The sequence below is a fragment of the Typopeltis vanoorti genome, chromosome 15, assembly GCF_054136105.1.
Source record: "Typopeltis vanoorti isolate ZY-2024b chromosome 15, IOZ_Tvanoo_1.0, whole genome shotgun sequence".
Taxonomy (NCBI): domain Eukaryota; kingdom Metazoa; phylum Arthropoda; class Arachnida; order Uropygi; family Thelyphonidae; genus Typopeltis; species Typopeltis vanoorti.
The window spans coordinates 109,267,157-109,284,598 of NC_143563.1; the positions used below are offsets into that span (position 1 = coordinate 109,267,157).

General features: G+C 36.6%; 1 protein-coding gene across 1 annotated transcript in view; it reads left to right on the forward strand.

Annotated features, from left to right (window-relative positions):
- The window catches only part of LOC150099067 (EF-hand domain-containing family member B-like), a 175,142-nt gene that overhangs the window by 100,437 nt on the left and 57,263 nt on the right, over positions 1–17,442 (forward strand). Inside the window, exon 4 of the mRNA XM_090405805.1 lies at positions 15,283–15,462. Within this exon, the coding sequence (XP_090261931.1) occupies positions 15,283–15,462 (180 nt within the window). The remainder of the gene's footprint in view (positions 1–15,282; positions 15,463–17,442) is intronic.

Genomic DNA, 17,442 nt, shown 5'->3' on the forward strand with positions numbered 1-17,442 from the left:
ATAGTGCAACAGCATGTAGCTTGGTTCTTATACACATGTATCCTTCTGATGATGACCTCAATACAGCGGTCGAAACGTCAAGTTATTATTTTATTATTAATCAGTAAAATAATCTTTTCAACACGTGTGTTTTGTGTCCCTAAATTCATAAATATGAATTCCCTTTTTTGTGTTATCTATTGGTGACGAAGGTGTAAAATGGACAGAGTTTTGAAATGGAGAGAGAGAGATTTTTGAGGCAGTTTCCTGCGTTAAGTTAATCGAATTGGACTGGTAATCTACGTTCATAAGTTGTCTAGACCAAGTTTAATGTGTATGGGTTGTTAGTAGCAGTAATCTAGTTTAATACCAACATCCATGTTTGTGATATAGATGAACATAAGATTCTCATGTGTGTTTGAATAGCTTGTCTGTTTGATTATTATTACCCTGCTTTACTTGTATTTTAGTATTAACCTTGATTTGCTTGATTATATGTGTTGTTTAAATTGTAATGCTCTTAGATAAATAATAAATGTGTTTTCCCATGTATACCTGAGTTTGTCTGAGTAAGAGATTGAATTTTACCACTCACGAAAATATCGAACCTATGTTTAGAGAAAAAAAGGCGGAATTTAAGATTGTCAAGGCCCATGACTGTATACTGAGAACTCAATCTACCTAACTACTTAATCTATATAAGGTATTACTTGAATTCTGGGAAACTTTCTTTGGATAAGAGTTTCTGTCTTATAGTTCTGACCAATGCAGCATAAACAAATAAATATCGTCAGAGCTCGAAGAGAGAAACGGCCCCAGAAAGTCAGTTTAGAAGCTAGATCTCAGTAGGCAAAAGGAGAACAATAGAGGTAAAATATTTAAGAAAAAAAACGACATAACAATAGCATTGGCCTAAAATCCTCTATACATAACTTTGTTATAAATGGGGATGATGTCAAAACCCCTGGGCTTAGTCATCTTGCTCTCTGTAGGTATCTATACTTGAAAATTATTATTATTATTTATTAACATCTGACCTCTATGGAGTCAGAGACTCATCGTGGGAGGTACGCACTATTGTACACACATAATGCTCATCCAACCCTGCTTTAAACTGATTCAACATGTCTACATTCACAACACACTCAGGCAATGCATTCCACTCACCAACTACTCTTCATGCTGCTCCTCACTCCTATTTTCACACCCTCCTTATACAGTTTCCAGCAACGGCCTCTTCTACCCTCCCTACCCATCCCATTCTTAGAGTATTTAATAATAACCCCTGACTAGCTTATATGTCTGTCATATCCCTTCCCCTTCCTCCTATTCATGAGGCTCTGCAACTTACATTCTTTCAATCTGTTCTCATACTTCACATTCCAGACCACTACTGACGCCTTCGTGATTCTTTTCTGGGCACTTTCCAACATATCTTCATTACCATGAAAATGAGTTGAAATGCTGGCATAATCATAAGTAATTCTTTTAATTGTTATTCATATTATGGTTTAATGGGATGAGGACAGCACAGGGAATGATTTAAACACATTTTGATGTTCTGATATTTCATCTCTATCATAGAGACATAATCTTAAGCTTATGTTTTAGTTTAGGATTAAAACAAGAATATAATTATATTGTGCATTGTAATTATTGTATGTTGTTATTATATTATTATATTGTACTTGACATAAGCATAATATACATTGTAAGCAGGTGAAAAACTTTCCACAACTCTCTCATCCAGAGTATTTAATAATAAGTTAGTATGCTTTTTTTTATACTTTTATATGTAAAATATATGAATTCTACAATGATTTAACCTTGGTATCTTCTTGAGTCTGGCTCCCACTGATTACCATCTACATGAAAAGGATATAACCAATTTAGAAATCAAGAACAGTAGCCATGAAATTGAAATAATAGCAATCAACAGCATAAAATTAAAAAAGAATTACAGTTGCTCCCTCACATGCTTGAAGGCCTTATCATATTCCTCCAAAATGTAGATATTAAAAACTTATTAGTTACAGTTCACTAATCATATCATGTCCCTTCTGCATTGCCTCATTAAATATATGAGGATTTCACATCCCAGTTAAACAAGAAGCCATATGGAAACATTCTGTGCCATAATGTTAGGTCGTTTCTCCAAGAAACATACTTTTGCAGATATATAAAAACCTTAATAAACATATACCCATTTCACTCTTATTGGAGCTTTGGATGGTCTAACAGGGCTGGAGGGGGGTTCTTATTCTTGCTCCCCTATTTGGGTCATTCTCTAATATCCAAAGGGATGCAGAAGGGCTAAATTCAAAGAAGTGATTCTAACTATATCATAGAGCTGGAAATTGGAGGTATTGAAAACCCTGTATTAGACAAATCAAAAGGTAACCCCAAAAGTGGAAAAGTAAGATATGCATGTTTAAAAATATGTCTTGACAATTTTCAGCTAACTGATATATAGAGGATTTACAACACTAATCTTCAGGCTTACACTAATCATGGTATCGGTTCCCATATTGCTTGAATTTATAGCTCTTCTTCCTATATAAAACAGATTAATTTAGATAAAACATCTTAACATCGACATATCAGATCATAATCTATTATTACTTAATTTCCACAAGTAGAGATCAGTTCCAGATAATGGAGACTTCAACCAGATTTCCCATCAATTGTTTCAACCAAACTCCACACCATCTGTTCAAAGTGGAATAATGTTGACTGGGATATGTGGGCTAAATTTGAAAAAGCAGTAGAACAGAATATAATCGAATGGGGAAAGCAACAGGCTCTCCTCAAAAGAAAAAAGTTGAAAGACCTGCATAAAAAGCGAAGCTGGTTTATAGCAAACCAAGCACAGAATTCTGCAATATCATTAGAAACATTAACACAGAGATAGACATGGAAAAGCAGAAACAATTGAAAGAAAGAAATTTTGAAATAAGAATACATCAGCACTTAGCAGATAGCCCTTCAGTTGCATTCTTCAGTAGTTTACCAAATCTGTGTGGATAGTGAAGACATCTTTGATCCTTTCAAAAACAGTATCAACATCTCTTTGAGGACAGTAGTACTGTGAAAACTGTAACTCTTGGAACGGTAATGCCTTTCCTGTTCATATCCAAGATGGGTTCAACATACCCATTACAGCAGTTGAAGTTATTACAACCTGTAAAAAAAAAAATGCCAGAAAAGAAAAAAATATTCCCAGAGGCCTGCTGGTCTGTTGATAGAACTTGACTGTGATGCCTTGGATTTTATTCTTCTCATTCTAGTTATATTCTTTAATTCTTCTCTCTATTTCTCTCTACAGATCATATACCATGTGAATTTGAAGTAAGGATCATTTCTTAATGAATAATTGGAGGCCTATACTATCTAATACTAACTGCAAAGTCTTTTCTCACATTCTCACCAACAGATCCAAAGTAAGAATGGGCTACATAATCAGAAGCATACATACAAGAGTATATGTTTCTGCTATGTGATCTTCTCTGCCTAGTTAAATGAGAAAAAAACAGCCATTTGCACTATTCTCAGTGGATCTTACTCAAGTATTTGATAATGTCCAGTAACCTTTCAGGACATACTGGAAACTAAGCTTAAGATCACAAGTGAAAAACAGAATATAAATACAAAAGCAGAACACAACAGTACCTAAAAAAATGGTAGAGGAAGTAATTCCTGAAAGAGAGAAGATCAACAAGAAATGGATAACTCTTGTATGCTTCTGATTATGAAACCCTGATCTGAAACCCTGAAATTGGTACAAGAAAAAAGAAAACTGAAACTTAAAAGAGTGATTTCAGAGGCAGCAGATAAGTTATACCATCAAAAATGCATTGAAGTATGGAAAACAGCAAGATCTGATAAAGTCAAATAGCTGGAGGACCAATGCAAAGACATTGAACAGTACTATTTGGAGAACACAAAACTAGTGAGGTCTAGAAACCCTGAAATTGGTACAAGAAAAAAGAAAACTGAAACTTAAAAAAGCGATTTCAGAGGCAGCAAATAAGTTATACCATCAAAAATGCATTGAAGTATGGAAAACAGCAAGATCTGATAAAGTCAAATAGCTGGAGGACCAATGCAAAGACATTGAATAGTACTATTTGGAGAACACAAAACTAGTGAGGTCTATAAACTTATAAGAAATGTCAATAAGAAGTGGCAAATAAGATCAGTAGTGGTCAAAGATGAAGATAAAGTATTGATGAGCACGACTGAAATCATACACAGATGGACAAGATATTGCAGCGAACTATATAAAAATCAACTAAAGACTGCAACAAAAGTAATCAAAGATCTAAAAGCAATCTCTCCACCAACAGAGATCTTTGAAAATGACATCTTAGAAGAGGAGGTGAACAAGGGTATAAAACATCTCAAAAACAACAAGAGTCCTGGAAATTATTATTATTATTATTCAGGCCTCCATGGAGTCAAAAGACTCATCGTGGGAGGTCCTTCCTAAGAAACACAAAGTCTATCAAGACTCATCGAGGGGCGGTCTCCCCCCCCCCCTCCCCAAGAAACACAAAGTCTATCATACCACTCCTTAAACTCATTGACTGTTCTCGCTCTCACCACTCCATCAGGCAATGCATTCCATGCTTCAACCATCCTCCATGCAAAGAAACCACTCCTCACCCTCTTTCTCACAGATTCCTTTCTTAACTTCCGGGGATGGCCTCTTGTCATCATTCTTTCCAGCTGTTCAACTAAGCAAAAGAACTCCCCAGTATCAACCCTGTAACCACCTCTCAACAGTTTAAAAGTCTCAATCATATCACCTCTCCTTCTTCTATCCACCAAACTCTGCAGTCCACATTCCCTCAGCGGATCCTCATAACTATCATTGTACAGTCTTGAAACCATCTTTGTTATCTGCCTTTTGTACCCTTTCCACAGTTAATTTATCCCCTTCAAATCCTGGGGACCAAATCTGAGAACAGTAATCTAAGTGTGGTCTGATCAGGGTCTTATACAATGGAATGATAACTGTTTTATCTCTGCAGGTTAGTGTCCTTCTCATTATTGCAGTAATCCTCTGTGTTACCTTCACCACCTTTGCAATATGTCCCTTGAATTTCAGGTTTCTATGAATCATCAACCCCCCAGATCTCTTGTCTCACCTACTACCTGCAGTAACTCCTCCCGTAGAGTATGCAGTGTCCCATCGATGTTTCCCAAACCTCAAGACCTTACATTTTGCTGCATTAAACCGACACCCTCATTCATTTGCCAATCTATCTAGCTTATTCAAATCCTCTTGCAGGGCTGCCGCATCTGCACCATTACTAATAATCCTTTCCAGCTTTGCATCATCCGCAAACAACTGAATATCCCATTGCAATCCACGGACAATGTCATTGATATAAAGGTTAAATAATATAGGTCCCAGTACTGAGCCTTGTGGGACCCCATTTGTAACCCTCTGCTTCCTTGAAATTGCCCCACCATACACAACTCTGATACCTATCGGACAGCCAATCCTGAATCCAGTTGACCAATTTGACATCCAGACCCATGTGCTTCAACATGAATATCAGCTTATCATGTGGCACCCTGCCAAATGCCTTCGCTATGTCTAAGAAAATGGCAGTATATGCCTTTCCCCTCATCTAATGCTCTAACTTTATCATAAAAGACTAGCATATTGCTAAAACAAGAGCGCCCCTTCACAAATCCATGTTGACTCTCACAGATAGCATTAACCTCATCTGCCCAATGCTGTATACAGTCATTCACTACTTTCTTCAAGATCTTACTAACTACTGATGACACACAAACTAGTCTATAATTAGACACTTCCAGTCTGCTACCGCCCTTATTCAATGGCACTATCTTACCTTCCTTCCATTCCATGGGCACCTTTCCCGCAGCCAGACTTTCATTGAAAAGCCAGGTCAAAGGCACTGTCAGTTCCTTAGCACATTCTCTCAAAACTCGTGGTGAAATACCATCCAGTCCCACAGCTTTACTGACATCCAGAGTACTCAGCATTTGAAACACACTCTCCTCTAAACCTCGAACCTGCCCAATCCCTCTAGCATTAAAACTGACTCCTCCAGGATGAAATACTCCAATAAAGTGTTCATTGAAAAATTCCACTATGTCCTCTGCATCAGTCACTCTATTCCCATTTTTATCCCATAATATCATTCTTCCATAGTCATTTCTCCTCCTCCTGGCCACATATCTAAAATATTCTCTAGGATTTTCTTTGGATCTTAGGGCAAATCTCTCAGTTTCGCTTTCCTTATCACACTTATCACTCTTATCATTAGTGACTATTATCACACTAGTCACTCTTCTGATATGTGTCTTATATTCTTCATGCATCTTCTCTTCACCTGTCTCCTTATATCTCTTTCATAGCCTCTTTTTTGCATGCAATTTCATTTTAATATTGTTTGACCACTTTACTCCACATTCTGTCCTCTTGTTCACTCGTGGTACACAATTCACCATTGCTGCTAACAAATATTCTTTCATAATTTCCCACACACTAATGATATCTCGGCCTTCCAATTCCTCCCTCCACGAAACTTAGACTATTATAATCACCTAACAAAATAATAGGCGAGATGCTGAAATATGGGGGAGAATTGGTTGTAAAAGAAATGCATAAGCTATGTAATGAAATGGAGATCAGGGTATGCCCCTGAAGAGTGGCAAAAAATTCTGTCCTGGTTGAGCTTTATAAAAAGGCGGTGCTTTAGAATACACTAATGAGTCATCTTTGCAAAGTGGTGATGAAAATACAGAATGCCTGAAGAGTCATATGGAGACACATCTTCCTGATGAGCAAGATCGAAGTATACAGTGTAACAATTACTCGTACTAAGTTTAATAGCAGAGAAAGCTTGAAGAAAGAACAAAAAGATATGCTGCTGTTTTGTGTACTTCCAAAACGCCTTTGATAATACTGACCAAAATATAACATGGGTAGTCTTGGAATCCTATGGTGTGGAAGACAAATTGATCTGCCTGTTGAAAGATATAAATTGCCAAGCACAAGAAACAGTCAGGATAGCAGGTGTGACTGGAGATTGGTTTGCCACTAGTCAAGGCAAAAGAAAGGGGACCGAATATCACCAGTCATCGTCATCGCACATCTGGGAAGAACATTTGATAAGATTAAAAAAAAATGTGGAGGCATTTCAATAAATGGCATGAGAATAAACTATCTCTGCTTTGCAGATGACATTGTCCTGATTGAAGAAGATGCAGCAAGGTTGGAATGGACACTGCAAACACTATACACAGAAAGAAAAAGATATGGGCTTAATGTTAATTTTGAAAAAACTAATACAGTGATATTCAGACAACTGGAGTTACTGGACAAAGTTACCATAGAAGGATTTTAACTGGAAAATGTGGAACACTTCACATATCTTGGTTGCTACATGACGCATGACTTGTACCCAAAAAAGAGGTAAAAATTAGAATAGCCAAAGCAACAGCTTTCTTAAAAGCCATGCACAAAATATGGAAGAGCTGAGCTATAAAGATACACACTAAACTGCATATTGTGGAAACCTGTATCTTCAGCAGCATGCTCTATGGATGTTAGGCCTGTGTACTTCTGAAAGAATCTGAATGGAGGATATTAGCATTTGAGAGGAAATGCTATAGAAAGATCTTGAGAATAAGCTGGATCCAGAAAATGAACCATGAGGAAATATATAGATGAATACAACCAAAACAAAACCTGATCCAGAAAATAATCAAAAGGAAATTACATTTACTTGGCCATATATGTAGAATGAACAATGAGAAGAAATCAAAAATGCTGCTTTTTTTTTGAATGATTGAAGGATAAAACAAAAGAGGAAGACAGAACAGAAGGCAATGACATCGCCAAATGATGTGGAAACCCTGTACACAGTTATCTAGCACCAAATAGAATGCAATGGAACAATCATATCAAGATGGCATCAGACACCTATAGGCATTGAACCCATAGTGGTTGTTGATTCTTTCTGTTCCACATGATCAGCAAATCAGGGTAAACAAAATTCAAAAAACAAAAGGCTTTATCCACCATCAAAAGAGTCTACCTGCCTCTTAGTCAATGAGCTCATGTCATACTCCATCAAAATTCAAAAAAGTAGTCAATCAAGGTTGTCCTCCTACTCCCTTACTCTTTTCTCTGCTTCTGGAATCTTTTTTACAGGAAATTGCCAATTAGTATAATGTGCAAGGGATAACCGTTATCCCTTGCGCATTATGCATTGTGGATATACATGGACAAAAGCAATGACCATATTAGTTGCCTAACTGCCACTAATCAAAATCAGTGGCCTGCCAGTGCTGACAAGACAAAATTAAAAAGTTTTGTAAGATGGGATCTAAGAGTCATTCTCTTTGGACTGACCCCTAAAAGAGAACTGCTCACCTTACTTGGAATTCCTTTTTTCCACCTTTTCAATATTACCAGTTCAAGAACTTGTATACAAAAACATTTAAACCTTAAAAGACTGGAAAATTGGGCCACTTCCCTTTTCTTCTGAAGTCACAGTATTTAAAACTATAATCTTCTATGCTCAGCTGTACATAATAAATATTATAGATGTTATAGAAGTTAAAGAAAAATAGTTATATAGTAAACCGTGCAGCGTTTTGGTCCAGTCATTACCAGAAAATTTAAAAAAAAAAGGAATTTCTTCAATTATAGGCGTCCAGTATTAAAATTCTTCTATTTTTAAGTAATATGGTCTCAAAAATTCATAACATGTTGTATACCAATCATACATGTGGACCTTCTCTGTTATTGCCTGGGTTTTCATCACATTTCAGTGGCCCAAGAGCCAAAATTAAGACTGCAACAACATTCTGGCACTGACATTATTTTCATTAATAACAACAGAACTTGGTGTAAGAAAAGCTTTAATCTCTTTTGCCATTAACTTCCACACTTGGGTGCTAACAGTGACAATCTATTTAATAACTCACTGAAGTTTCGAGGATACTCTAACAGAAGAGATCTTACTTGGATAATCGCATATGGTCATCCTTCAGTAAATGTCCTAAAATGAGGGTACTTCAACATCACAGATTCAATCTGCGATATCTGTTACAGATTGGAAATAGTAGGAAAAAAAAAAAAAAGCATTCTATATTCTCTGGCTGTCCTCAATACCCTTCGTATTTGGAACTGATTATGTAATATGTTGGGTGTTCCATTACTTACAACAAAACGTGTTCTTTTTTTGTAATACCCACCTGTCAGCAATTGGAAGATAATATTGATCTTTAGAGATATCTGTAACAAAACTTTAAGCAGCAAATTACACGATAACCACAGTAATTAACTTCAATGAAAGTACAGATATTTCATACTGAGAATAACAGTACATCATCAGTGTGTGGAAACAAGCAAATCAAAGAACAGGAATACAAAGTACATGCAACAGTTGGTTTACCAATTAAAAATGGTTGGTGCAAGCTAGAAATTAATATATTAAAAACAATATTAAAACTATTTTGATGTTTACATAAAATGAGAATTTCCCAAACTTTCGGGAGAAAGCGACAATCCTTCTGATTCAGGTTAGGCCAATGTAAAAGAACTTGCTAACTTTTTTTGAAAAGATGCTCATATTTAAAATTGCTTCTATGGAGAAGACAAACTTCAATCCCACTGGATACTATGTTCAGTATCAATACTATACTGTGCTAGACCAGATTTTTGATGTTTCAAGTATTCAGTGTAATATTGATGTTCATTAATTTTTTTTCCACAAAATGACCTGTCTGCTCAAAGTATGTCAAATTATGTTGCATGTCAATTACAAGGAATCTGGTAAACACCTGATTCCTTGTAATTTTTTTAATTCGAGTCTTGCACTTGGTCAAGGTCCTAAAGAGTGGAAGGAGGGCAAGATTGTGCCACTTCATTAAGGAGGTGATCGAACTCAAGCATCAAACTATAGGCCTATCTCTGTGTCAGGTGTTGTGGTTAAGTTGTTGGAGAAGCTTGTGAGAACTAGGATCCAAAGTTGGGTTGACAACTCTGGATATGGTATAATCTTTGATGGACAGCATGGATTTGCTAAAGGGAGGTCATGTTTTAGTAATCTACTTTATGGAAGGAAGCAGTCACTTTATTACAATAAAGTGACTGCTTCCTTCGTACAGAGGACAATGATACACAGTAGTATACTTAGATTTTGCAAAAGCTTTTGATAGAGTACCTCATGATAAGTTGACAGTCATACTAAAGCAGATGGGGTTGGATATTAGATTAGTGTATTGGATTGGAGACTGGCTATCTGATAGGTATCAACAAGTTATGTGGGGGTGCGATATCCTGGAAAAGGAAAGTTACTAGTGGTGTGCCTTAGAGGTCTGTTTTAGGGCCTGTGCTGTTTAACTTGTATATTAATGATATTGGTGAATATATGGCTGGAGATATTCAGTTGTTTGCAGATGATGCAAAGTTGGGACGAAGTATGAAGAGTAGAGAAGTTGTTGTGGCCTTACAAGAAGACTTGAATAAATTGACTGATTGGGCACGGAAATGGGGATGCGAGTTCAATATTACAAAATGGAAGGTTTTTAAAATTTGGAAAACAAAGATGGGATGCAGAATTTATACTTGGTGAGAATATATTGTTTGAGGTAGAGGAAATAAGAGATCTGGGGTTGATAGTGGATAAGGATCTAAAATTTAGGGGACACATCACCAAAATTGTGAAGTACGGAGACGTGAAAAGGTGTTGTCGAATGTAGTGGAAGTGAATGTACAGAACCAGGGAAACTAGAGTTATTGAGGGGGAGGGGAGTGGATATGCAGATTTTAGGGAGACAGTTGAGTGTGTGAATGTGTGTAATATGTCCAAACGAGTAGGAAAGACAACGAATCAGAATGGGATAGTTAGTATAAGGCATTAAAATAGGGATGGGACAAATCGGCTTCTGCAATTCATGTATACAAATGCCAGAAGTATTAGGAACAAGAGGGAAGAATTTTTGGCCTTGGTTGGCACTTTCAGACCACAGATTATTGGCATTAGTGAAACATGGCTGACAGAAGATGACACAGCTAGTGGGATTGAATGTGAGGAGTATGGTGTGTTCAGGAGAGACAGGGAGAATAAAATGGGGGGAGGTGTGTTATTGATGATAGCGGATGAGCTTCAGCCAAGGAGAATAGAAGTGGAACTGCAGGATAGAGAAAAGAGCACATTTGAGGCTATTTGGTGTGAGATTGAAACTAGCAGAACGAAATATACAGTTGGGTGCTGCTATAGACCAGGTGATGGAATAGATGGTGGAGATAGTATGCATAAGCAAATAGAAGAAATGAGTGGAAGGAGGGTAATTATTATGGGAGATTTCAACTATGGTAACATTGATTGGAAGGAGGACACATGGGAGGAAGGAATTGGATTTTATGCGGTTATTAAGGGATAACTATGTGCGACAGCATGTAATAGAAAATACTAGGGGTCAGAAAGTGCTTGACCTGATAATTGCATCTGAGAATTTGGCTGTAACGAATATGACGACGTTGCCACCAATTGGTGAGAGTGATCATGGGGTCTTGACTTGGGAGGTGGCTAAAGGTGTGGAATTTACAATTAAGACAGAGTACATGTGGAATTATCGAGCTGATAAGTATGACAAGCTTAGGAGATTGATTGGTACAGTGCCATGGCATGTACAACTGCAAGGACTAGAAGTTGACAGTGCATGGGAGGCGGTTAAAAAGTGTTTGCATGAAGCAATGGCTGACTGTATACCTAGAGTCCGAATAATAAATCAAGTAGGAGTTAAATGGATGAATAACACCATTAAGCTTGAGCTGCAAAAAAAGAAACAACTATCGAGGGAATTTAAGGAGAAAGGTGACCAGCAGGCACATGAACAGTATAAAATCCTGGCTAGAAGGGTAATGAGTGTGGTAAGAAAAGCAAAAAGGATTACGAAAGAACATTGGCCATGCAGGCTAAAGAGAATCCTAAACAGTTTTTTCGATATGTTGCAAGTAAAAGAAAAAATGCATATGGCAGAATGATTTTAAAGAATGCTGATGGTAGGGAGGTAACCGAATCAGTTGATATAGTGGAATTACTGTGCTAGCACTTTGCAAGTGTATATCATCCAGGTGGTGACATTGCAGAAATGAATGAACCAATAGATTATAGGGGAATTGTGGTGAATGAGGTAGAGGTGAGTAGTCTATTGCAAAACCTCAATGTGAATACATCTGTGGGATTGGATGGTATACCAGCTCGTGTCGTACGTGAAGCGGCTAAAGAACTGTCAATACCCTTGACCATTTTGTTTAATCTGAGTCTCGGGTCTGGGTTAGTCCCGAGGGGGGAGGGTGGAAAGAGGGGAAAATAGTTCCACTTCATAAAGGAGGTTCCAAGACTACTGTTGTAAATTACCGACCGATTAGCATATCAGGAATCATTGTCAAGGTCTTGGAGAAACTAGTCAAGAGAAGAATACAGGATTGGATAGATGAAAATGGGATACTGTATGAGGGGCAACATGGTTTTGTAAAGGGTAGATCATGCCTCAGTAACTTGCTCACGTTTTATAACACAGTGAAGGCTGAACTGGATAAGGGTAATGGGTTTACAGTGATTCTACTGGACCTTGCCAAGGCCTTTGACAGGATACCACATGGAACTCTAATCAGTAAACTGGAGCAGATGGGGATGGATATAGGGTTGGTGAGTTGGATAGGAGGGTGGTTGATGGAGAGATACCAGAGAGTGGTTTATTCAGGAATGGAGTCTAAAAGACGGCTTGTGACTAGTGGTGTGCCTCAAGGTTCTGTTTTTGGACCACTACTTTTCAATTTGTTCATTAATGATATAGGAAAGGATCTGAGAGGAAGTGTTCACTTGTTTGCTGATGATGCAAAGTTGGGTAGAGCCATTGTGAGTGCACAGGATGTCAAAATTTTGCAGAATGATTTGGATAGTTTTGAGAACTGGGCTAGAGAAAATGGATGTCAATTTAATGTGGCAAAGTGTAAGGTTATGCATTTTGGAGTGAAAAGATTAGCAACAGTATATCACATCGGTGGAACCGTATTCCAGGAGATTGATGAGGCCAGGGATTTGGGAGTGTTGGTGGATAGGGAATGGAAGTTTAGGGGGCACATTGCAAAAGTGGCTAAATCAGCTCATCAAATCACTTGGTTACTGAAAAATACTTTAACAAGCAGAGACAAACAAGTTATTGTTCCTCTATATCGAGCCCTGATAAGACCTCATCTGGACTACTGTGCCCAGATATGGGCGCCAGGGTTTCTTCTTGATGGGGAGGAGGAGGTGGAGACGATCCAGAGACGAGTGACCAAGATGGTGGCAGGTCTGTGGAATGAACCTTATGAGAACAGATTGAAGATTTGTGGGTTGCAAAAATTGGTTGATAGGCGGAAAAGGGGTGATATGATTGAGACATTCAAATTACTGAAGGGTTTCTATAAGATTAATCCAGAAGATATTTTTGAGAATAGGACTGGTGGTGGCAGGAGGACTAGGGGCCATACATGTAAGCTGGGCAAGAATGTGGTTAACAAGGGTGTTAGGGCTAGATTTTTTACTTGGCGAGTGGTAAACGAGTGGAATAAGCTGCCATAGTCTGTTGTGGATGCTATGACCATGAATGAGTTCAAGGTGAGGTATGATAGATACTGTGTGAATGTCGAATAGTTGTTCTTGACATGACGTTAGGGCCTCCCTCGATGAGTCTGTCAACTCTTTGGAGTTGCCCGAAATAATAATAATAACAACACAAACGCTTCTGGGAATGATGTGGTGGACACTGACGTGTAGAAGTAGGGAGATTCTTGTTCTGTTGTATAAGGCTTTGATTAGGCCACACATGGACTATTGTGCCCAGATTTGGTCACCGAGTTTTCAGAAGGATGAAGAGATGTTGGAAAGGGTTGAGAGGTGACTGACTTAGGTAGTTTCTGACCTCTGGAATGTTAAGTGTGAGGAAAGATTGAAAAGATGTAATTTGCAGAATCTGGTGGACAGGAGGAAGAGGGGAGATATGATAGAGACCACAAGTTGGTAAGGGGTTGTTATAAGATCAATGTTGGAGAAGTTCTACAGAGAACAGTGGGAGATCAGGGGAGAACCAGAGGTCATCCCTGGAAACTGTATAAAGAGGGTGTGAGTAGGGGAGTGAGAGGCAGGTTTTTTTCGTGCAGAGTTGTGAATGATTGGAATGCCTTGCATGAGAACATGGTGTCTGCAAGGAGTTTGAGTGTGTTTAAGACACAGTATGATGAGATGTGTGTGCGGTAAAAGGACCTCCCAGATGAGTCTTTGACTCCATGAGGTCTTGGGGTAATAATAATAATAATACTTTCAGTGCATAAATTTATGGCATAATAAAGTCATTAGTACACAGAGCTAGAACTATTTGATCAAGTGACTTTTTACTCCAAAAAAATAATTATTTTAATAGAATTAAATGCATTTCAATTTATTAATAATGGTTACAGTTCTAATCAAATAAACAAGTTGTTATTCCCCACGCCTAATATTAGACAAGGTAATTAGAAAGGCTGTATCTGAAAAGATTAGTACTGCAAATATCATTTACCAACTTTATATAAACGAATATTAAAACTAGCTTCTCTAATTTGTTCACCAAAAGATGAGATTCACCCATTTTCAGTACCAGGAGTATTGCTGTTGTTGATAGTCTCCCAGGTTTTTAGCTAAAAAAAAGAAAGAAGAACACCATAATTATTTAGTCATGAACCAGTATTAACAAAGTAAATTAGCTAACCATCTGATCAAAACTCAAATGCAGTTAGATGGAGGACTGTTTGTCACTTTCCAAGTGACAGATTATTCTCAGAATTATGAATATACTTATGCTTTGCAGAATACTCCTAACCTAAATAAATATGGCTGCAAAAACACTTCTAACATAAAAATAAAGTTATATTTCACTGTGCTTAGATGGCACAGTTAAAATAATTAAATTGCTTGTTTAATGTTGTGTGTTCTTATTACAACTACTTTGTTTATCACATTATCTTTTCTTTAACATCAGTTACTGTAAGGCAAAGTATTGGAATAAAATAATTACAATTTTTTTACTTCTGTGTTGTGAATGACTTTTAAATTCTTAAGCAGCCTGTTTAACTAACACATAAGTTTAAATAAACTCATCAATCAGATTTTTATTTCCATAGATGTCTGATGATAATAAGAAAAATAATTTATAAAATTTATTATGATTTTCATTGATATATTGAATTTTTTAATTTTAATGATTTTTTTTTTTTTTCAGAGGTGATTCTTTTGAGAAGCATAAAGTAGCTGGAAAGTTATTTGATGTAGATAATACAGGCAAATATGTCCGAGAAATAATGACATGGTGTGAAGATAAGAAAAATTTGTATCTTGTTCCTGCAGTGGCAGATGATGTAAGAGAAAGGACTCAGCATCAACTGGGAAAGGGTCTATATCCGTAAGTAGTATTTTATTTTTATTTTTTTCAGTGCTCTTGAATAGGAGTACTAAAGGTGTTGTAGAAATGTTCGAGTTTAACACTAAATACGGGTATAGACCATATTGGTCTGTTCTGGTCACATTATCCATCCAATATCCTCTTTTGAAGTCTACCCTACCTTCTCTTTCCAATTGGCTTATATTTTAGTATTTGTTTAGGATGTCGGGTGTTGGCCATTCAGTTTACATGTTCAATCTATTTTTGTTTATAATTGTTTACTTTTTCTTCTATTGATTTTGATTTTAGTTCTTTTAAAATGTCTTCATTCCTTTTTTGATCTAATAATGTGTATTTTGCAGTTCTCGTAAATCTCATTTCACTTGTTTATCTTGTTTATTGCCCAAATTTCACTGTCATATAATAATGTGGGCACTGCTATAGTATTGTATATTTTCAAGCCTGTTTCTTTTTGTACTATATTTGGATTGAGTGTTCTATTTTAATCCGTAAAAAATTTGAAGTTTTTAATTTTATGTCTTTTTCTCCTTCATATGATATTTCACATCCAAGATAACTGAAAGTATGTATTTGTTTATTATTTTATTATTAATAACTATTTTGCTTCTAACTGGAGTTTGTCCACAAAATGCCATTGTTTTAGTTTTATCTATGGAAATTTTCATTCCAAACTGTTCTACTATAATGTTTAAATTGTATATTACTCTTTATAGTAATATAGATAATATATCTATATTATCTATAGATATATTATAGATAATAATATCTATAGATAATAGATATTATTATTATCTATAATATAATTGTCTTCCTTATCTGATATTATTACCTTATCATCTGCAAATAATGGAGTATTTATTTTGTAATTTCGGGAAATTTCAATACCTTGATTGTTTAAAGTGTTACACTGTATTAATATTTTATTAATGTAAATATTGAAAAGTGTTGGATACAGAGGGCATCCCTGTCTTACTCCTTGGTTTATAGATTGTTTTTCAGAACTTTTCATTTATTTCTATTTTTATTTCATTATCTTTATATATATTCAATATTGCATGTAGTAAAATATTAGGTATATTTATTCTTTGTAATATATCAAACAGTATACAGGTATCTCTTGCTTAACACGGTTTTGCTTAACACTGGATTTGATTAACGCAGCGAAATTAATTGTGGCAATTCCTTGATATATGCGGCAAGAGTTTTGATTAACGTGCCTTTAACCCTGCAGAGCTTGCAGCTGATCTGACAGATACATGAAAATGTCTAATATAAATATTCTTACACAATTCAGTGTATAGCTTGGAAGTCATGAGTAGCTGTGCATTCGTATGTTACGAGTAGTCCGTGTGGTTAGCCTAGTGGCTTTGCGCTTCGCAACCATATGCATCGGGAAGGAGTGTCCTGGGTTCGATTCCCATCGTCGATGTGAGGAGTTTAAGGATCTTCCTCAGCCATAGCCAAGTTAGCCGGTCTTGGGCATGGATAGCAGGGTCCCCCCCCCAGTTTATCTGGGGTTTTTCATCCTGCAAGCAGGCAAACCGGCTCCGTAAACACACACGGATCTACAGCCATGAATACTTAACCTCCCATGAGGTGGCTTAACTTGCCCCAATAGGGACAGGGGAGAAAAGGGAGGAAACTCCATATGAATAAATAAATAAATATGTTACGAGTGACATTCTGCACTGTTTTTTGCTGTCAGTTTGGTTTAACATGTTATGTAAAGGTTTGTGATATTTGAAAGAATGGTATCTGAGAGATACCATGACCTTCGATGTCAGTATAGTGTGGTTTAGTTTTTTTTTTATTTTTTATTCTTTGTTCAATAATTTCTAGATTGTAACTGAAAATAAATAAACCATCATGTATTACTGAAATAGAGAGCCAAAGCTTATTTATCATACATGTCCTCTAGGAGATGTGCTTTACATTATGGAAAATACTAAGGAAAGTGATCTGGAACTTACTCCACCTTTA